This window comes from Hyla sarda, chromosome 4, assembly GCF_029499605.1.
Source record: "Hyla sarda isolate aHylSar1 chromosome 4, aHylSar1.hap1, whole genome shotgun sequence".
NCBI lineage: Eukaryota > Metazoa > Chordata > Amphibia > Anura > Hylidae > Hyla > Hyla sarda.
The window spans coordinates 18,052,007-18,075,391 of record NC_079192.1 but is presented as its reverse complement, the minus strand read 5'-3'; the positions used below and the strand labels follow the sequence as shown (position 1 = coordinate 18,075,391).

Sequence of the window (23,385 nt, the reverse complement as noted above, 5' to 3'; positions counted from 1 at the left end):
AAAAGTGGAAAAAAAAGTGAATAAAGATCATTTAACCCCTCCCCTATTAAAAGTTTGAATCACCCCCCCCCCAATAAAAAAACACAGTGTAAATAAAAATGAACATATATGGTATTGCCGCGTGCTGAAAGGTCCGAATTATAAAAATATATCATTAATTAAACCACACGGTCAATGGCGTATGCAAAAAAAAATTCCAAAAAATAGTGCATTTTTGGTCACTTTTTATATCATGAAAAAATGCTTAATAAGTCCTATCAATGCAAAAACAGTACCGTTAAAAATTTCAGATCACGGCACAAAAAAATGAGCCCTCTTAACGCCCCATACGCGGAAAAATAAAAAAGTTATAGGGGTCAGAAGATGACAATTTTAAACGTATTAATTTTCCTGCATGAAGTTATGATTTTTTCCAGAAGTACGATAAAATCAAACCTATATAAGTAGGGTATCATTTTAATCGTATGGACCTACAAAATAAAGATAAGGTGTCATATTTACCGAAAAATGTACTACGTAGAAACGAAAGCCCCAAAAGTTACTAAATGGCGTTTTTTTTTTCAATTTGGTCTCACAATGATTTTTTTTTCCGTTTCACTGTAGATTTTTGGGCAAAATGACTGACGTCATTACAAAGTAGAATTGGTGGCACAAAAATTAAGCAATCATATGGATTTTTAGGTGCAAAATTGAAAGAGTTGTGATTTTTTTAAAGGCAAGGAGCAAAAAATGAAAATGCAAAAACGGAAAAACCCCCGTCCTTAAGGGGTTAATAGCAATTGACTGCGAATAAATTCGGTCCGAACCAAATTTTTTCGGAAAATTCGCCGAATCGCCCATACCTAATTTTTCAGAAATTTGCTCATCTCTAATGATCTTGGTAAGATTATTAGGACAGATAAAAGCAGAGATATTTGATCTTCCTCTATATTTGTTTCAAGTAATTTTTATACATTTTTTTCAGGAGTATAAACATATTTCATCATCACTACATCATGCCCCTCTTGTTACATCATGTGTAAAATTAACAAGGGAATTGTTAAAGAAAACAACAAATAAGTCCACAGTTTGGGAAGCAGTGAGCATACTAAATTTGCAATTTAATAGTAGATAGATCAAAAGGAGTATTGTTGAGCGCAAATACTCAAAATGCAATTTTTACCACGAATATCGTCACCTCACGATTTTGTGAATATTTAGAATATAGTGATATATATTCGTTAAAACAAATATTTTTTTATGTGAATTTATGCAAATATTTATGCGAATATCGGCACTTCCAGACTGGACACTGATCCCTCCCTTCTTTTAGGTGAAAAATATAATTGCGCATGCGCACCATGCAAATTTTATTACGAACTTTCGAATGGAAAAAAAACAGGGGGGGGCTGAGCTTTGATTTTAAATATCAGTGTTAGCTCCTACATTGGCTGTACACGCTGCAGGTGTACACCGATCAAAAATACGGAGAGTGCTGTATAGCAGCTATTACCTTAGGAGCGGAAAAACACTGCAATTTTTAAATTAATGTGTGCTAAATTAAGATTTAATAATAAAGTTTTTGGGAATATATGGGAAATTGGGTACTTTTGGGTCACTTAGGTGACCTATAGGAATTAACTTGAGTATCAACCCGCCATATATTGGTCTACATATGGCCAGTAAGTAAATTTCCCACACAGGAAACGTGATTTCAAGTTCTTCCTATTCAAATATAGAGGACGATTAAAGCAAATCTGTCATCAGTATCACCCACACTGACCTGTTATTCAGGCTTGTAGTGCGGGTGATACTCATCGAAATGATACTTACGGCGTCCGGACCCGCCTCGCCGTTCCACCGTTATCAGGGTATGCATGTTTTCGGGGTATGCAAATTAGGTCCGTGGGGTATGGGTGGAGCTTGGACCCGAGCTCTGGCCGCTCTGACACAATCTTCGGCCGGGCGGGTTCTCCGCCCTACTTATCGATATGCATAACCCCTCCTTGTGCAGCCATGCTACTGAGCGGCACATGCGCCATACAGTAGCCCGGCCGCACATGCAGGGAGGGGGTTATGCATATGGATGAGCAGGGCAGAGCTCCCGCCCAGCCTAAGATTATGTCAGAGTGCCCGGAGCTCGGGACCAAGCTCCGCCCATGCCCCGAAAACAAGCAATAACAGCGGAACGGCGTGGCGGTTTCGGATGCCGTAAGTATAATTTTGATCAGTATCACCCGGACTACAAGCTTGTATGACAGGTCAGTGCGGGTGATACTGATTTGCTTTAACTATTGGATATACCCATCCTATTTTCAAGGCTTATCAGCTAAACCCGTGTTAACCATCATGACTCCAAATCCTTATTTAATACCTATGAGTAAGTAAGTGAGAGACAAAAATTATGTTTATCTCTATTATCACAGTAATAATCAAGCTAGTGATGTGATTATGAATTCCCAAAACCAACACTCATTTTTACTTACCCATTTACCTATTCATACATGTGTACTTAACTATGCTCATGACTTTACATACCTGGAGGAGTGAGAGCGGCTGTGTGAGAAAAAATTTCGTCATTTTCTTACAGTAACCAATCACAGCTCAGCTTTCACTTTACCACAGCTTGCTAGCTGAGCTGTGATTGGTTCTTGTGGGACAATCACCCCTTTATTTCTCTGTCTTAGTTTGATAAATCTGGGCCATGGTGTTTATCCTATAAGCTTTAACTTTTACTGATGTTACTAGAAATATGCTGATGTTTAAACAATATCATCTCCTTTTAAGTGATGAGCAGTAGGGGCCATGTTTGAATTCGCAGTATTTTGCGAATATATGGACAAATATTCATCCTATGTTCCCGAAATTCGCATATTCGCTATGTTCCTTCTGTTTTTTTTCCATTCGAAAGTTCGTAATAAAATTTGCATGGTGCGCATGCGCAATTATATTTTTCACCTAAAAGAAGGGAGGGATCAGTGTCCAGTCTGGAAGTGCCGATATTCGCATAAATATTTGCATAAATTCACATAAAAAAATATTCGTCTTAACGAATATATATCACTATATTCTAAATATTCACAAAATCGTGAGGTGACGATATTCGTGGTAAAAATTGCATTTTGAGTATTTGCGCTCAACAATACTCCTTTTGATCTATCTACTATTAAATTGCAAATTTAGTATGCTCACTGCTTCCCAAACTGTGGACTTATTTGTTGTTTTCTTTAACAATTCCCTTGTTAATTTTACACATGATGTAACAAGAGGGGCATGATGTAGTGATGATGAAATATGTTTATATTCCTGAAAAAAATGTATAAAAATTACTTGAAACAAATATAGAGGAAGATCAAATATCTCTGCTTTTATCTGTCCTAATAATCTTACCAAGATCATTAGAGATGAGCAAATTTCTGAAAAATTAGGTATGGGCGATTCGGCGAATTTTCTGAAAAAATTTGGTTCGGACCGAATTTATTTGCAGTGAATTGCTATTAACCCCTTAAGGACGGGGGTTTTTCCGTTTTTGCATTTTCATTTTTTGCTCCTTGCCTTTAAAAAATCACAACTCTTTCAATTTTGCACCTAAAAATCCATATGATTGCTTAATTTTTGTACCACCAATTCTACTTTGTAATGACGTCAGTCATTTTGCCCAAAAATCTACAGTGAAACGGAAAAAAAAATCATTGTGAGACCAAATTGAAAAAAAAACGCCATTTAGTAACTTTTGGGGGCTTTCGTTTCTACGTAGTACATTTTTCGGTAAATATGACACCTTATCTTTATTCTGTAGGTCCATACGATTAAAATGATCCCCTACTTATATAGGTTTGATTTTATTGTACTTCTGGAAAAAATCATAACTTCATGCAGGAAAATTTATACGTTTAAAATTGTCATCTTCTGACCCCTATAACTTTTTTATTTTTCCGCGTATGGGGCGTTAAGAGGGCTCATTTTTTTGTGCCGTGATCTGAAATTTTTAACGGTACTGTTTTTGCATTGATAGGACTTATTAAGCATTTTTTCATGATATAAAAAGTGACCAAAAATGCACTATTTTGGACTGCATCTCTCTCCTAGGACTGTATCCACCTTTTCCAGCCACCGGAGCACCTGAAAGCTGAACTCATTTATGCAGGATAAGTCATCAACTGCCAAGCCGAGAAGTTTGTGACGAATCGAATCACTGTAACATTGCTCATCTCTAGTCAACACCCCCTCTCTAGGTGGGTAAAATACAACCCAACATAAGGGTCCCTAGTCAAATATGAAGGTATTATAAACCCAATACACAGGTGCAACAAGTAGACTAGTATAATAACTCAAACATAAAAAGTGCATGAAAATATGTGCAGATATCCAATAAGAGTAATACACTATGGGGGACATTTATCAATGTTTGCTTTGGGAAGCAAGATGCGTATGCATTTTTTTATTCATTTATTTTGCTTTAGTTTTGCTTGGTAAATTTGGCGCAGAGGATAAAAAATCTATAAATTACGTATGTATGGCCTTTTTTATTGCACAGATAAGCAAAACTTAAAGAATGACTTCTGTACATCACTTTAAAAAAAACTGGGTGTAAGCTGTTATTATTCTGCCCTAAATGTTTGAAAATGTACTTTTTAATGTGTAAAATGTCTAAATTTTTTAATATTTCAATATATATTTTTGACTTTTAAGCATATAAACATATATACAGTACAGACCAAAAGTTTGGACACCTTCTCATTCAGAGTTTTCTTTATTTTCATGACTATGAAAATTGTAGGTTCACACTGAAGGCATCAAAACTATGAATGTTCACATGTGGAATTATATACATAACAAAAAAGTTTGAAAATATGTCATATTCTAGGTTCTAGCATCCTTTTGCTTTGATTACTGCTTTGCGCACTCTTGGCATTCTATTGTTGAGCTTCAAGAGGTAGTCACCTGAAATGGTCTTCCAACAGTCTTGATGGAGTTCCCAGAGATGCTTAGCACTTGTTGGCCCTTTTTGCCTTCACTCTGCGGTCCAGCTCACCCCAAACCATCTCGATTGGGTTCAGGTCCGGTGACTGTGGAGGCCAGGTCATCTGGTGCAGCACCCCATCACTCTCCTTCTTGGTAAAATAGCCCCTACACACCCTGGAGTCTGAACGGCGAAGTGCTCCACTGCCCCGTTCTCTTATTCACGCCGCTGCCCCATTCTGCAATGCCCTTTACTGCCGCTGTCCCGTTCTCCTGACCGCATAATGGATTCTTATGGAGGAGCATGTGACACACACGTCACTCCACCTCCTTCCCTGCGCCCAGCGTAACGCTACGGAGGAAGCAGAGTGACATGTGTGTCACATGCTCCTCCATAGACTCCATTATGTGGACAGCAGAACAGGGCAGCGGTAGTGATAATCTCCGGTAAGCAACCACAAGGGGGGGTCCTGCTGTTTATTAAGGGGGTCCTGCTGTTTACAAGGGGGGTCCTGCTGTTTACAAGGGGGGTCCTACTGTTTACAAGGGGGGGTTCTGCTGGCTACAAGGGGTTCCTGCTGGCCACAAGGGGGGTTCCTGCTGTTTACAAGGGGGGTCCTACTTTTTACAAGGGGGGGGGTTCTGCTGGCTACAAGGGGTTCCTGCTGGCCACAAGGGGGGGGGGTCTTGCTGTTTCCAAGGGGGGGTTCTGCTGGCTACAAGGGGGGTCCTGGTGGCCACAAGGGGGTTCTACTGGCCACAAGGGGGTCCTGCTGGCCACAAGGGGGGTCCTGCTGGCCTCAAGGGGGTCCTAAATATTTTAGTACCTGTTTGGTTCAGAATATTTATATTCTTGTTCTCCTCCTCTAAAACCTAGGTGCGTCTTATGGTCAGGTGCGTCTTATGGAGCAAAAAATACGGTATATAAATAAATAAATAAATCCATATACTGTATATGTACTATCAAATTTTTATAGATGAAGTGCATTCTTAAACCAAGGCTTGGTGTAAGCCTCCAAATCATGAATCCGTATCTCTCTTTTGTTAACCTGGTACCTACATGTTTGACGGCTCTCTTATATTTTTTTAAATATTGCTCTGTAAATGATTTTTTACTGACTACCGTCAGGATTTGGAGTTGGCTCACTGTCAAATCTTGGCAATGAATAAGTAAAGTCCTAACCGGTACTTTAAACTTCCTGTGTGCAGGCCAGCTCTGGTGCAGGTATACCCGACCTCATCACCATGCTGCTATGTTTTGCAAGTAAAACTCACAGTATGCTCTTCCAGTGCGGACATGCTGGGAGTTGTAGCTGCACAACATAGCTGGCAGATGTTCTAGGCTGCCGGGTGGTTGTAATTCTTTTGGCTACGTACCTCTCTCATCGCTGTCTTACTTGCTTCTGGGTTTTTCCTTTCATTTTGTTCTCATTTGCCTCTGTGCAACATTATGATCAAAAAGTCACACAAAAGTAATAATTATGTCGCTCATGGGTCAAAAACTTGATAAACACCTATTAAAAAAATAAAATGCCTCACATGAGCTCGGGAAGAAGCAAGATAGATCCGATGAGCTCTGGAGTCCGGTGACGTCTGTTGTTACAGACCTATAGATTGTGAAAATGCCTCTTACATTGGGGCAAATGTCAGAATTGGGAAGGGAGAGACTTCAAAAGAAAAATCACCCTGATCCGCCAAGTGCTGCAAATGACCCAGGTTTGGAGTCTACCACAATGTCCCTTTAACCCCCAAGTCACCTTGATTCTGACATTGGCCATTTATCCCGGTATTTATTTATTTTTTTGCTCGCGTTTTATGTATTTATATAACTGTATTTGAGTATTCACATAGATGGACATTTATCAACGGGTTTGGTCAGGTTTTCTTTACTATAATTGTCGCAAAATTGTTGCAACTGCGACTACGTGTGTTTTCGTGCGACAATTTGCATGAAGAACAAGAAAAGCAAGAAAATTCTAACTTGCTGACGTAGTAAATTTTTCAAAATGGATTTGCTTTAGTCGGGTATTTTATCAACTGCGACAGTCGCAACTGCGCAAAAAAAAGTCACAACAAGGTTAAAAATTGACTAAATTTACTCCAGCTCCAACATGGAGCAGAAAAAGCTACTACCAAAGTAAAATAGGAAAAATTGCTTACGGCGAAGAAAATTATCAACAGGCTGAAACCAGTTGATAAATAAGTCACACATAAGCAACAAAAAAAAAAGTAAGGAAAAAAATTACTAAAAAAAAGAATACATAAGCAAACATTGATAAATGTCCCTCGTAGTGTATTACTCTTATTGAATATCTTTGCACATATTTTCATGCCCTTTTTATATTTGACTGAGTTATTATACTAGTCTACTTGTTATTTACACCTGTGTACTAGGTTTATAATACCTTTATATTTGGCTAGGGACCCATATGTTGGGGGGGAGGGGGGGAGTTGAGGATTACATTCCTCCACTCATGGATACTGTGGAGTCTTTTAAGTGGTTTTAAATGTTTTGTACTAGTTTAGGACTTCAATAAAGATTGTGTATATTTTTCATCATTATGTTATTGGTTTTGCATTCTTTGTTCTGCTTTTCTTCTGTGGTTCATTTGCTTACTGTAGAAGCTATAGTGGTAATAGCTTCATCTTGGATGATAAAGGCCTTGACCACGTATTTATCTGTGATATATTTGATTGCTGCCTTTATCTGTGCGTCATAGGATGTATAACGGGGAGACTTTGAGTAGAGATGAGCGAACTTACAGTAAATTTGATTCGTCACAAACTTCTCGGCTCGGCAGTTGATGACTTATCCTGCGTAAATTAGTTCAGCCTTCAGGTGCTCCGGTGGGCTGGAAAAGGTGGATACATTCCTAGGAAAGAGTCTCCTAGGACTGTATCCACCTTTTCTAGCCCACCGGAGCACCGGAAAGCTGAACTAATTTATGCAGGAAAAGTCATCAACTGCCGAGCCGAGAAGTTTGTGACGAATCGAATTTACTGTAAGTTCGCTCATCTCTAATTTTGAGGATTGTGGTTGCATCAAATTGTGGGTTTTCCACCTTCTTTCCTGCTCTTTGACCTTTGGATCCAGGAATCTCGTTACAACAAATGTGAGGAACTCTGGGTCATTATTCTGCTCAGTTGAAAAGAGGAAACTTTTTTATATTTTAGAATGAGGTTACATGGTTTCCTGTGACATATATTTATTATATTTATTAGGTATGTGACTTTATTTTTTCTTACAGATGAATTTTCAGTACAACAGACGGATGTGGTTCCCGCCATTATTGGAGAAGACATCACTATACCATGTTTAGTTCACTATAAAGATCCTAATATTATAGAAGAAGTCACCTGGTCTGCGGGGAGCAGTGATCTGTGTGTTGAGAATAATGAGTTAATTGAGATGCGGTATAAGTCACCTATTACAGGACGATTGTCGGTAGTGAATTTTCCTCAGGATCTCTCATTAAGAATAAATAAGGTGACATCCGATGACATCAAGCAATACTGCTGCAAAGTGAGGACAAAACTACGGGGTAACAATGGAGTATCACCCATACACAGCACACAGGTCATACTTGCAGGTAAGATGCAGCTTTAGGTAAGAGACAAATTCTGAAGACTTGAATTCTCACCATTTCCCAATAAAACCAATCAGAATATCTAAATATAGAAGTAATACAACACATGGAGTTTCTCAGAATTGAGATGAATGCAGAACATACTGTACATTATAACAAGATAATAACCACAATACAAAAAACAGACGTCACCGTAAAGGCGTTACCAGCATTTTTCAAAAATCATATTCTCCTGGGAGAAAGAAAAGGAAGATAAACCTAAACCTACCTTCCCCAGTCTCCAGCTGGTCCGCGGCTGCTCCCTTTCTCCCCTGTCCAGGCCCCTGATTTTCTGTCTTTTTTCTGCTGGTAGGTCCGCTACCACGTGCTCGGAAGCAGGAATCAGACAGAAGATCTGGGGACTGGGCTGAGGAGAAACTGACCTGCAGGGAACAAGTACGGGAACGAGGACCGTGGCTAGGTTCAATTTTTTTCTTGACCTTAGAAGGATATGAATTTTCTAAAAACACAGGGTAATCCACAGTGCTCTCTGCTGACACCTCTGTCCGTGTCAGGAACTGTCCAGAGCTGGAGAGGTTTGCTATGGGGATTTTCTCCTGCTCTGGACAGTTCCTGACATGGACAGAGGTGTCAGCAGAGAGCACTGTGGTCACAATGAAAAGAAATTCAAAAAGAAAATCACTTTCTCTGTAGTATACAGCAGCTGATAAGTACTGGAAAGATTAAGATTTTTTAATAGAAGTAATTTACAAATCTGTTTAACTTTCTGGCAAAAGTTGATTTAAAATAAATTGTTTTCCACTGGAGTACCCCTTTAAACAGATTCTGGTTCCAGTCAGTTTTTAAACTTGTGGACGGGAATGGAGGAATGGATATATTTCTCCTGGCACCAACCTGTATACAGATTGGCTACTGTGGGTAAAAATCTCCAGCCCATTTGGGTTCCCTGCACTTGCAGGAAAAACTTTTCATCAAAACCCCAAAGTTGTGTTTAAGTAAATAATCCATGGATTGGAGAGTGAAGTCCACTCTACTCTACAAGAGATTTCAGAGTCTTTTTATTATCTTCAAGAAAAGACCAATATCCAAAGACTGTAAGAAGACATCAGTCCAGGCCCTGAGTCTCTCATTGATAGTTTTGGATGTGTCTTAATCAGAAACTGACAGGCCGTTCACCCGCACTAAACCCAATAAACTGGGTTATAGCGTGGGTGAACAACATAAAAAAAAAGTTGTCACTTACTTTAATCTGTTGAGTATTTGTAGAGTTATGACAGGTTAATCCTTTCTTCCTATTGCACAGCTCTGTGCAATGGAGGTGTGGAGCCAGCTCGCCAAGCTCCCCTGCCTCCTCAATATTCCCAGTCTGGTCCACCCCTGTAATAAACATGCAAATGGCTGCTGGGGGGTGAGCGTTCTGCCCTCTGAGCAGAGGAGAGGGAAACAGATTAAAGTAAGTGACAACTTTTTTAAAGATGTTCACCCGCATTATAACCCAGTATGTTCTGCTTAGTGTGGGTGAACAGGCTGTCAGTTTCTCTTTAAAGCCTGAATGGCATATTATAACAGATCCATATTTAGAGATGAAGGAACTTTCCAGTAGTAAACCTTGGCCAGTTCACAAAACTTCAGCAAAAAATTTGGCTTTAACTGAGCTTCACCAATAGCCCTAAAAGTCATGTATAACATTGTCTAAGTGTAATAATAATTAATAATAATAATTATAATAATATTTATTCATTTATGTAGCACAGAATACAATGACCCAGCTGTGTTTTAGAAATAGGGTTCGTTACATAATACATTTCTATTGTCTAAATTGTCTAATGTGTTTTTGTGGTGGTGATAGGAGTGCTTTATTTATTTATTTATTTATTTTTTATTGTTATTTCTTATTGTATGTATGAATTTTTCAATAAAGAATGATGTTTTTTTTTCCATATTATTTCTCAATCAACCTAATTTTCATATAAAAAGTTTTCATTTTTTTAAGTAGTAACATAAAATAAAACCTTTAGAAATTGGGTATCATTGTAATTTTATGGACCTACAGAATGAAGATAATGTGTAGAAAAAATAACTGTGTAGAAGCAGAAGCCCCTAAAATTTAAATGGTGTTTTTTTTTTCATTTCGCCCCACAAATTTTGTTATTTTTGTTATGCCATGAATATTTTTGTAAAATTATTGATGTCCTTACAAAGTAAAATTGTTCAATCAATAAACAATCCCTCATATGGGTCTGTAGGTAGAAAAAATCCTGCATCCTTAAGGGGTTAAAAACACATAACATTAACAGATTATTATTATTATTATTATTATTATTATTATTTTTATCCTTTTTAAATAAATTTAAAAAAAGGTTAAAAAGTTTTCCCTTTTTGGTGGCAAAGACTTACAGGGGGAGATTTATCAAAACCTGTCCAGAGGAAAAGTTGCTGCGTTGCCCATAGCAACCAATCAGATCGCTTCTTTCATTTTGTAGATGCCTTGTTAGGAATGTAAGAAGCAATCTGATTGGTTGCTATGGGCAACACAGCAACTTTCCCTTTGGACAGGTTTTGATCAATCTCCCCCACAATATTTATACGCACATGGAGATATTGGAAGAAACCAACAGGATTGGCAACTTAGTGCACAAAAATGACACAAAAAAGGGCACACATAAGTCTGTAAATAAATAGACTGTGCAGAAAAGTGATTCACTAATTGTTGTAAAAAAAAGCAGTTCATAGAGATTGTATTTTTTTTAATACAGTCTGCTGAATTCAAATGAGAACTGCAGCTGAAGTTAGCATCACACTATACAGTATAATTTTTAAGACAATGTATCCTCAGAAATTGACATATAATTCACATATAATGTAAACATACAGTCACTTTTGTGACATAGCTTGAAATTACAATATTCCAGTTTTATAGCGGCCGCTGAAATAGAAAATATAGGCTGATAAGTCCTCTATAGAAAACTGATGTTTTGCTGCAGTGATTGGGTCAGGATGGACAGAGTCAACTCGCTATCATGATTGGCAGAAGGAGGTAATGACAACTCTATAAAAAGACTAAAATAGGGCAGGATAGTAACACTATATACATAGGCTCAGTACACAACTCACATGGTACCCCTTAGTTGTTTAAGGAGGGCACTTTGCCCCATCACTTCAGACTGTAATAATCTATGGCCTTTCTTTTTCGTCACTGTATTTATTTCAGTTGCCATGAAGAGAATGCAGGAATGGTGGGCTCCAATAGGCCTACAATAAATATAGAGAAAAAAATAAAATAAAAAACAACACAAACTCTTATTTCTCTTCTACAAATGTATATAAATTAACCCTTTTTCACTAAAGAGTGAATGATGGCTAGAATCAGACATAAACTCTGTCTTTTTGTAGTCGTACTTACATTCCATCCCTTCCAGCCTCAGCAATAAAGGAATTGAAAATTACAAACTCACACTATATTGGCACAAAAATAAAACCATTATGGCTTTTGTCAGACAGAGGTGAAAACAACAACAAAAAGCTATAACCTGAATTATTAGGTAATAATCTGATTTTTTATTTTTTATTTTTTATTTTAGCAGAATCTAAAGATTCGAAACCTAAAGTTGAGCAACCAAAGACAACCTCGCCTGACCAAGACGGCTCTGCTACCCTCAGCTGCTCATACCAGTCAGATACTGACCCTCTGTGGACTGCAGTTTTCTGGAGAGCGGGTGGCCCGGGGGGCATCTATGCCTATCACCCCCTACCAGTGATGGTTGACCCCAGATACAGAGGAAGGACGGAGCTGAGAGGATCGACTGATCTCCATATAAAGGGGGTTAATGATGCCGATAATACAACATATTACTGCTTTGTGATGCTCCGGTTCTGTGTCGGGAATAACATTCGCCCAATAATTCGGTATGGAAGTGGGACCAGACTACATGTAAATAGTAAGTCCAAGGAGAACTATTCATAGCTATATTTTGTTACAGCAATATATTTCTGATTAGTTTATCTCGTCTGTTGCTTGGTTATGGTCTGGAATAAAATATTATTTTTAGTATTGGGCAAACATGCAGTAAATGCAGCTAAAGCGAAATCTGGCAGCTCGGTTGTTGATCACTTTAGTCTGCATGAATTATCTGCTTCTTTTACAAACATAGAAACATAGAATGTGTCAGCAGATAAGAACCATTTGGCCCATCTAGTCTGCCCAATAATCTGAATCCTATCAATAGTCCCTGGCCCTATCTTATATGAAGGATAGCCTTATGCTTATCCCATGCATGTTTAAACTCCTTCACTGTATTTGCAGTGACCACTTCTGCAGGAAGGCTATACCATGCATCCACTACTCTCTCAGTAAAGTAATACTTCCTGATAATACTTTTAAACCTTTGCCCCTCTAATTTAAAACTATGTCCTCTTGTGGTAGTTTTTCTTCTTTTAAATATGCTCTCCTCCTTTACTGCGTTGATTCCCTTTATGTATTTAAAAGTCTCTATCATATCCCCTCTGTCTCTTCTTTCTTCTATACATGTTAAGGTCATTTAACCTTTCCTGGTAAGTTATATCCTGCAATCCATATCCTAGTTTGGTAGCTCTTCTCTGAACTCTCTCTAGAGTATCTATATCCTTTTGGAGATACGGCCTCCAGTACTGCGCACAATACTCCAAGTGAGGTCTCACCAGTGTTCTGTACAGCGCCATGAGCACTTCTCTCTTTTTACTGCTTATACATCTCCCTATACATCCAAGCATTCTGCTAGCGTTTCCTGCTGCTCTATTACATTGTCTTCCTACCTTTAAGTCTTCTGAAATAATTTCTCCTAAATCCCTTTCCTCAGATACTGAGGTCAGGACTGTGTCAAATAATCTATATTCTGCCCTTAGGCTTTTACGCCCCAGGTGCATTATTTTGCATTTATCCACATTAAATTTCAGTTGCCAGAGTTCTGACCATTCTTCTAGTTTTCCTAAATCCTTTTCCATTTGACGGATCCTTCCAGGAACATCAACCCTGTTACATATGTTTGTGTCATCAGCAAAAAGACATACCTTACCATCGAGACCTTCTGTAATATCACTAATGAAGATTTTAAACAAAATTGGTCCCAGTACAGATCCCTGAGGTCCCCACTGGTGACGAGACCTTGCTCTGAATATTCTCCATTCACTACAACCCTTTGTTGTCTGTCACTCAGCCACTGCCTAATCCACTCAACAATATGGGAGTCCAAGCTCAATGACTGCAGTTTATTGATTATGTGGGACAGTGTGAAAAGCCTTACTAAAATCGAAATATCTGATGTCTCCGCCATCTGTTATTTAAGTCACCCAGTCAAAAAAATTAGTTTGACATGATCTCCCTGAAGTAAAACCATGTTGTTTTTCATCTTGCAATCCATGGGATTTTAGATGTTCCACAATCCTATCCTTTAGTAGGGTTTCCATTAATTTCCCCACTATTGATGTCAGTCTTACTGGCCTATATTTGCTTGATTCCTCCCTACTACCTTTCTTTTGAATGGGCACGACATTTGCTAATTTCCAATCTTCCGGGACAACTCCTGTTACCATTGATTGGTTAAATAGATCTGTTAATGGTTTTGCTAGCTCACCCCTAAGCTCTTTTAATAATTTTGGGTATATCCCATTAGGCCCCTGTGATTTATTTGTCTTCACTTTAGAAAGCAAACGTAGAACCTCTTGCTCTGTAAAGACACATGCATCAAACGATTTCTTAGTTTTCCTCTCTAATGGAGGTCGTTTTACTTCTTTTTCTTCTGTAAAAACTGAACATAAGAAGTCATTAAGGCAGTCAGCTAGCCCCTTATTCTCTTCTACATACCTGCCTTCCTTTGTTTTTAATTTAGTTATTCCTTGTTTTAATTTCCTTTTTTCATTTATACATCTGAAGAATGTCTTATCCCCTTTTTTCACAGACTGAGCTAGTTTTTCTTCTGCCTGCGCTTTAGAAGTTCTTATAACTTGCTTGGCCTCTTTCTGCCTAGTCTTGTAGATTTCCCTATCTTCATTGCTCTGGGTTGTACTAAATGCTATTTTTTTTATTTTTATTTTATTTTTTTTATGATTTTGGCCACTTCTGCTGAGTACCACAGTGGTCTCTTCCTTTTTCTGCTTTTACTGACAAGTCTAGTGCAATTTTCTGTTGCCTTCAATAAAGCATCTTTTAAGTAGTCCCATTTCTCCTGAACTCCATGTAATTTGTTCCAGTCAGATAGGGACTCATTTATGACTAATCTCATTTTTGAAAAGTCTGTTTTTCTAAAATCTAAAACTTTTGTTTTTGTGTGGTGTGACTCCTTTACTGTTCTAATATTAAACCACTTTCTCCTTTTTTGCCTAGATAAGAGGACGTTTCGTTTAATGCTATTGGTTGTTAGTCCCCAGAGTACAGCATGTCTCGCTGCTTGCCTCAGTAGAGCCAAATGCTCAGCTCCTCCTCCCCACTGTAGACTCTGGACATCCCTCTTTGTACTATCACAGGTGGCGGCAGTTCCTGCCTTCTCACTCCCCCATAGGGGCCACACAGGGGCATGGGCTGTTTCTTTAATAAAGGTCTGTTGTGTCCCTGATTCCTGTCTTCCTCAAATCCCTTTCAGGCACCACCAATATGAGAGCACTCCTCCCTTCTCCCTTTCTGTGGTGCCTGAGCAATAGTGTAGTTTGACTACTATTGAGGGTGCTGTTCTGATCTACTGTGTTCCTGACTCGGGCCTGTTACCTGACTCTGCCTCTGTCTGATCCTCCTTGTATCTTCCTGATTCTTCAGTGCATTACCCAGGCTGTCGACGACGCCTCTGCATACTGTGCTAGCTAAATACTACCTGGTTGCCACCAATCTATTCAGCTTTGCTACTAGCACAAAGTCAGCTTCACTACATTGGACTCTTTGGACTGTTTGCTGCGCTATACCATCCACAATACCATTCACCCCTCCATCCTGTAACCACAGTGCTTGCTACTTAACCAGGACCACTTACAATGGGTCCAGGACCTGACACCTGTCACCTCAGGCGCTGTCTGCTCTCAATGCATGCAATCACAATGGCTCTGGCAAACAGCTTCTTGGTAGGATGCTATGTCAGTAGGGTTGGTATCCTGGAAACCGCCTTTTAAGAACAACTTGCTAATGTGTCCAATGGGGAAAATGAGGCACACAGAGGGTTAGTATAGATCATTGACTTATATAGACATGTATAGTGATAACTATCTGTGCATATTTTTTTTACTATAATTTATGTGCATAGTGACTCTACCAGTAGAATCGGGAGAGTAATACAGAATATAAATGAGGATGAGTTTAAGAAGAGCCATGTATAATTTTATATTTTTACAAAGTGATTTTTATATATCTTGTGCAAAACAGCTATAAACTTGATATTCTGTAATGTTCTAACTGGTCTAACTCTTTTAGGTGCAGTTAATAATAATAATGTTAGTCCTGATGATACCATGACATGGCTATACGTATTAGCCGCTGTCCTCGCTGTCATTATTTTATTTGCTGTAGTCATCATCATCTTAAAGAAAAAAGGTAAGAGGATATTAAAACCTAAAAGAAAACACACTTAACACCTTGGCACTATGGAAAAACATAATAGTAATAATGTGCCCCACAGCAGCTATACCAGTCTAATAGGTCCCTATATGACCATTAATAGTGGGATAAAACAAAAAGCTATGGCTGGCAGCAGCACTAATTAGGGTCTTGTTGATTAATCAGTAAACAGGTCTATATGTGTGTAGGAGAGCGCAGATGATATCTGTGCGTGCCCATACACATGGATACTAAAGCACTATGAGTTCTTCATAGTTGATAAGTCTTATGCGTAATATAGCTGTTTTGTTTTTTTTAGCTTTTTCAATATATATTCCTGCTCAGATCCTGTTACTCCAGTGTCCTATTCTTCCGGTATATTCTGTTCCTTCAGTGTGCGTTATGTTGCTGCACATAGTCCGTGCATGTATGTTGGTCCGTGCAGTGGCAGGGAGATCTGCCCCGACCGGCGTCTCTACCTGCGTACTGCAGAATGAAGGAAGTTTGAGTCCTGCAGCTGGGAATGACGTTACTACAATGAGCTAGTTGGGCCAAAAAAGATCTTTGGTGGTCCCATGAGACAGTAGGGCCTTTAAGTTGGTTAAGGTTGGGAGCTGGGGCCGCCTTTATCTAGGTATACAATCTGCTTTAGACCAGTGTTTGCCCTATTCCCATAACACGGAAAAAAGTCCCATTGATCCATCTTGGTATTCTCCCATCTTATTGGCTTACATCTGGGCACATTTTTTTCATGGCATACAGGTTTCACTATTGGTGATTTTATTTATATCTTTTTTAAAGCTATGATATCAATCATTCTTTTTTTCTGCATGGTAACAATGTTTTATTTTTGTTTTTTCTTTAGGTGTCGTTTGTCAGAAACATAGTGGAAGGTAAATAATTTTACACTGTATGGATACTATTCTCAATCTTCCTTTAAAGAGGACCTGTGTCAAATCTGACCTTAGACTGACCTTAGACAGTAACCTACTTTCACATGCAATACTACCTACTTTCACATGCAATACTGATATAGCTATCAGTGATCAAGCCCACCAGTACGGGTAGCAGCAGCAGCCAGGTGCCTAGTGGTAGTAGTAGTAGCAGCAGCAGCAGGCAAAAGTTCTTACTGTCTTCTAGGAATTGTGTGGTTGTGGACTGGTTGACCTTTCAAGGTCTTCTCAGGAGGGGGAAGAAGAGTCTGACACTATGACATTGAGCCAGGTGTCAATGGATTCCTCATCATCTACAGTTACATGGCGCGGAGGAAATGTCCGTCCTAGACGGTCTGTACCATCATTTTTTCTTTCCTTACTTTGTGGTTCCAGGCAGAAGGATAGCATTAGCCACGAGGAGGAGTTGTGTGAGAACAGTTAGCCTTGAGAGTGTGCTGCAGAGATGGTGAAGGTGGAAGCAGTGGCCGAGCATAGCATTAGTGAGACTAGTGGTGTTAGTCGTGGTGGCTATATTCTGTAAGACCTCATGAGGAGCAAGGAGCCCATGATCAGACATCAGAATTTCATACTGAGAGGTGTGGTGGGGACAATGAAGAGGAGTTTGATGATGACAATGTAGTGTTAGATAAGACGTGGGAACCAAGTGAGGAAGAGGTGACATGTCCAGAGCAAGAAGGTAGTGTCAGTGGCAACGAAGAATAGTGTAGGTGAGGTAAGGGCAGAACACCTGTCAAACATAACAGACGTAGGGCTGCTGGTCTGATCAGTTCTAGTGATGGCGATCGTGATGCATCTGTAGGCTTGAAAAAAAAAGCCTTCCAAGGGAAAGGACAGGTAGGGCAGTCCCTGTTCAGTATTCTGCTGTGTGGAACTTATTTTCTGCCTTGCCAGAAGCAGATAATGTGGCAATGTTGCAAATGTCATCTCTCTGCAAACAGAAAGCAAGCTGTGGCCAGGGTCTGAGTGTAGAAACTATGTCTCTACATCAAATAGAGCATCACCACAAGGTCTCGTGGAACAGTTGAGACGTGAAGAAAATGCTGCTTCTGCTACTGATGTTCCTCCAGATTTCTCTCATTTGTCTAGCAGCCAGGCCTAGTCCACAAACAGCACATTCTCTGTCTTGTCTTCATCAGTATGGGATAGGTGGGGGTCGGCACTTCTGTGGAAGGTGGTGCATGTGGAAGGGTCAATGCATAACAGAAGAATAGTCCCAGCACTCATCAATTTATTCAGCACAAGATAGTTTTATATCCTTAATCTCAACAGGACAAGTTTTGGCCCTTAGCCTTCCTCTGCTAAGCCTTCGGAAGACAGCAGAGGGAGGCTAAGGGCCGAAAGGCATCCTGTGGAGATTGAGGATATCAAATAAAGTTACCTTGTGCTTGATAAATTGGTAAGTGCTTGGACTATTCTTCTATTATGCATTGTCCTCATCAGTGTTGTCTCCTCCTCCTTAATATCATCAGTTATATATTGGGAAATCTATGTCCTCCAGACAATAGTATTCTTCCAGTCACCCTGTTGTAGTATGCCTAAATGCACACCTGACCAAGTTGCAACATTTTGAAATTACTATAAAAACTATAAATAGCAAGAGGATTTCTGCTACATCCAGAAGATGGATTTCGGTTTAACTTAAACTCCAATAGACAATGCAGATAGGCTGAAGTCACTATTTGTTCCTGTGTTCTCATGGAGTAGTGGTCTCCAAATTGTGGCCCTCCGCATGTTGCAAAGTTACAACTCCCAGCATGCCCGGACAGCCGTTGGCTGTCCGGGCATGCTGGGAGTAGTAATTTTGCACCATGTGGCGGTCCACAGTTTGGAGACCACTGTAATAGAGCAAAGTAATAAAGGAGTCAAGTATGTAACCTGCAGAAGCCATAAAGAAAGTGATCAACCCCCAGAGGAAGTGAGTTTTGTGGGATTTACTTCTTCTTTAGTAAAATGTAGATGTTTACTATTGTTGCTTCCTTTTTTTTGTTTAGGGAAGATGTAAAATATCTGACCTCAGACGTTGCATTAAGAGACCGGAATACTTCTAACAATGGTGAGTTTAGCCATCTAGCAGTGTTAACATGTTTCTCCTGTTCTGTTATAAAAATATTAAACTAATATATCCGTTTTCCCTCCAGAGCAAATACAAAGGGTGATCTCCAGTCCTTCTCCACCGGTTGAAGAGGTGAGGTTTACAGACAAGGCATAGGCTATAGACATGAATGGAGGGGACATGGCGTGACGTTACAAAAGCTCCAAACTTGCGTGTTCCGACTGCTGCCGGTCCGATGATAGCGGGGGTCCCCAGCAATCAGACATCTTATCCCCTATTGGATGGGGGATAAGATGTTTTTAGCCGGAGTACCCCTTTAAAGGAGATCTCCAGTAAAAATGAATTTATCCCCTATTCACAGCATAGGTGATAAGTAGCTGATCACGGGAGGGGAGGTGGGACCCCCGTGATCTCCAAGACAAGACCTAGTGCTCAGTGAGGAGAAAGTTGTGCAGCCAGCATGCGCTCTATTTATTTCTGTTGAAGTGCCAAAAAGACCTGGGTACAGCATTTGGACATCATCAGTGCTCCCATAGAAATGAATGGAGCAGGTGCCGTCTACCAGTAGACGACACACCCTCCCTTCTGGGCAAGCCGTCGCAGAGATCGTGGGGGGTCCCAGCACTCGGACCCCCCGCGATAAGCTACTTATCACCTATCCTGTGGATAGGGGATAAGTTAATTTTCTCTTGAGTTCTCCTTTAATCCTCATTCATCTTCTTTCTATTTTTTAGGATACCGGGGGAATTCTTTACGCGCATCTAAACGTGTCCTCCCTGCAACAGAAGACAAGCCAAGAGAGTAAGGGGAAAACACCAGACGATGATGCCCAGGTTCTGTACGCTGCCGTCAAACCCACCACACCTCCCCAAGATATATATTCTACTGTTCACAAATGAAATATCACAGATGGGAGGGAAATGTACAGATACGAGTCTAAATAAAGGGACTAAATAAAGAGACTAGATGAGACGGTCAATCCAGGTTCCTACCTTTTCATGAAGTCCTTGGAAGTTCTACTCCTTGGGAATGTTTTTAAGTTTTTCCCATTTTTTATAAAAAATATATGAAAAAATATTTCTTAAAATAAATATTGAATGTTTATGGCAGTCCAACACTAGGAGGTTTTCCTAGAAGAAGAGTCTCTCATCTAGCTAGGAGCAACAATATGAAGTCTGAGGGCCCCAACAGGTCCATACATATCTTGACAACCATTGATTTCAGTGGACACTGGGTAATGCCTTATTTGTAACGTAATGGGACACCGAATTGATGCTTCCAGGTTCCTCCACGGTTTACAGCTGATTGCTTGGGGCCCCTGCAGCATCCCATAACACAGACAGTAGATGGACTTTTCTAAACAAAAAATTATTGTTAAAACCCCTCGATGATCACGTAGATTACAATGAAGTTATGAAGAAATTATGAACAGTCCAATGACCATTCTTATCGATTAACGAGTCAGTGGTGGAACTGGAGGGTCCGCCATTAGTTTTTCTCCTTTCCAACTCTGGAACCAATTTGGACCTAATCCCTCTCTGTATCTTCTATGGCTATTTGTTATTCTTTTTATTCTTATAAATAATACAGAGATGGCTTAACTGGAAAATTATGGTATTGGAATCGAACATGTGTAAAATCATCTAGACACCTCTTCAATTGGTTTTGTTAACCTAGTACTTGGCAAGAACTAGTTGCGGGTTCTTTGGAACATAATGATTCTTATCATCGGCCTAGTGCCCAAAGACATTGCATGGTGTTATAAGGACCAAGAAGTGAGAGTGTACAATGAACTTATACTCTATGTATAGTCTGTAGTGTATTTTGTAGTGATTATTAAAAGTAATGTATAACACAACAAATACAGATGTAAGGATCAAAGACAATGGGGGACATTTACTAATCTAGTCTATTCTGGGTATGCTTATAGACCAGCGTATGTGGTAGTCTCCTGTCTATTGTGCTCCTAATTTATCAAAGGTCTCACAGCCCTTGATAAATTCTGTGCTCAGACTTCAGGGTCTACAGCTTAAACTGCATTTAGACCTGCTCCAACATGGTCTGACATATCAGCGTATTTTGGGCAGATGCACAAAAGTCGCACTTGATAAATTCAGCACCAATGCATTTTCCATTGCATTTCCGTCTAAAATAGACTTCCATGCATCATGTTCTAAAAATCCTCTACAGCAAAAGTCGCAGAAAAGTTGCACATATTTAGACTGTGACTTTCTGTGCGACAAATTTAGGCAGGAAAAAACAGTCTAAATCGTTTGATAAATCTCCCCCAATGTCCTCTCTAGTGTCTAGTGCATACTCACTGAATCAGGGGGATTAAATGGGATTCCCATTTAGGATAATGAGTTAACCCTTATAGAAATAGACATCACACTTTCAAGATGGATATCCATGTGAATTGGGAGGGGGGGGGGGGGGGGTTGCATTGGCTTATACCCAGTAGTCAATCTAAACAAGCGACTACTGGCTACTGGGTATAAGCCAACGCATGATCCATCTGTTCCATCTAAATGGATAGATCCTGCAGTTAGCCCAGGTAATTCCACAGCAATGGACCATGAAGGTCCAATAAAAACAGTAACATCCTCTTAAAGGAGTATTCAGGGGTTTACTATGCTGCCCATTTTTAAAAGTTATGTTAGTTTTACATTTACTTGGCGTACAGCTCTGCCGCCAATGGTCCACTTTTTTCTTTATTTGGTCCCCCCAGGTTCGACATGCCGTTGAGGCATTGACAACGTTTGTCCCGAGCCTATTCAGCGATCCTTTGCGGTTAGAGACAGCAGCTGATGTCAAGGGGCTTGGCTGCTTCTTGTCTTTCCTGACAAGCCAGCCCCCTGATAATGCGGTCCATCTGTACGTTCCGACGTGCCGGCATCACGTGATCTCTGCAATCTGCAGAATGCGGGGGATGCAGTGAACTCCAGCATATCAGGACGTACAAATGGACCACACATGTCATCAAGGGGCCGGCTTGTCAGGAGAGACATGAAGAAGCCAAACCCCCTGACATCAGCTGCTGTCTTAAGCTGCAAAGGGTCGCAAAATAGGCTCAAGACAAACGTCGTCAATACCTCAACAGAATGCTGAACATGGGGTGACCATGTAAAGAAGAAAAGAGGATGACCGGCAGCAGAGCCGTACAGCAAGAATATGTAGAACTAACATAACTTTTTATAATGGACAGGGTAGGTAAAGGTTAGTAAACCCTGGGATACCCCTTTAACACAATTCAATTCACAAATAAATAAAACACTCTACGTGATTTCCCACTTTAAAGGAGTATTCTGCCCATAGACATCTCATCCCTTATCCAAAGGATAGGGGATAAGATTCTTGATCGTGGGGGTCCCGCTGATGGGACTCCCTGCTATCTCCGTGCAGCACTAGTCATTCTGTGCCAAGTGCTGCTCCAGTCTTGGAAACTGCTGGGTTTCCGGGACTGGAGAAATGACATCACTGTCAGGATTCGGCAGGCTGGAGGTTGATCCTCTGTGTCAGAGAGGGATTGGCGTGGACCGTACCGGTGGACCGGTTCTAAGTTGCTACTGGTTTTCACCAGAGCCCGTTGCAAAGCGGGATGGTCTTGCTGCGGCGGTAGCAACCAGGTCGTGTCCACCGGTAACGGCTCAACCTCACTGACTGTTGAGAGTGGCATGGGACAGGAGGACTAGACAGAGGCGAGGTCAGACGTAGCAGAAGGTCGTGGCAGGCGGCAAGGTTCGTAGTCAAGGGCAACGGCAGAAGGTCTGGTAACACTGGTAAGGGCATACACAGAAACGCTTTCACTAGGCACTGAGGCAACAAGATCCGGCAAGGACAGGAAGGGGAAGTGGGTTTAAATAAGCCTGAGCAGATGGGAGCTAATTACACTGATTGGGCCAGGCACCAATTAGTGGTGCACTGGCCCTTTAAATCTTAGAGAGCCAGCACGCGCGCGCCCTAGAGAGCGGAGCCGCGCACGCCAGGACGTGACAGCCGGGGAACGGGACAGGTGAGTAGATTGGGATGTGACCCGCGAGCGGGCGGGTCCCGTTATGCGGATCGCATCCCCGCCGGCAGTGACAGTGCAGCGCTCCCGGTCAGCAGGTCTGACGGGGGCGCTGCAGAGAGGAGAACGCCGCAAGCGCTCCGGGGAGGAGCAGGGACCCGGAGCGCTCGGCGTAACAGTACCCCCCCTTAGGTCTCCTCCTCTTTTTATCTGCTTGTCCCTTCATACGAGACGAGGCCAGTGGGAGCGACTCTTGAGTCTCCTTCCAGATAACGGAGAAGTCCTAG

At 40.6% G+C, this 23,385-nt stretch overlaps 1 protein-coding gene across 1 annotated transcript in view; it reads left to right on the top strand.

Annotated features, from left to right (window-relative positions):
• Positions 1–21,438, top strand: part of LOC130366750 (uncharacterized) — a 50,348-nt gene extending 28,910 nt beyond the window's left edge. Inside the window, exons 3-9 of the mRNA XM_056569078.1 lie at positions 8,190–8,531; positions 12,110–12,466; positions 15,958–16,077; positions 16,946–16,973; positions 19,028–19,089; positions 19,175–19,221; positions 19,824–21,438. Of these exons, the coding sequence (XP_056425053.1) occupies positions 8,190–8,531; positions 12,110–12,466; positions 15,958–16,077; positions 16,946–16,973; positions 19,028–19,089; positions 19,175–19,221; positions 19,824–19,988 (1,121 nt within the window). The 3' untranslated portion in view covers positions 19,989–21,438. The remainder of the gene's footprint in view (positions 1–8,189; positions 8,532–12,109; positions 12,467–15,957; positions 16,078–16,945; positions 16,974–19,027; positions 19,090–19,174; positions 19,222–19,823) is intronic.
• Positions 21,439–23,385: the final 1,947 nt, after the last annotated feature.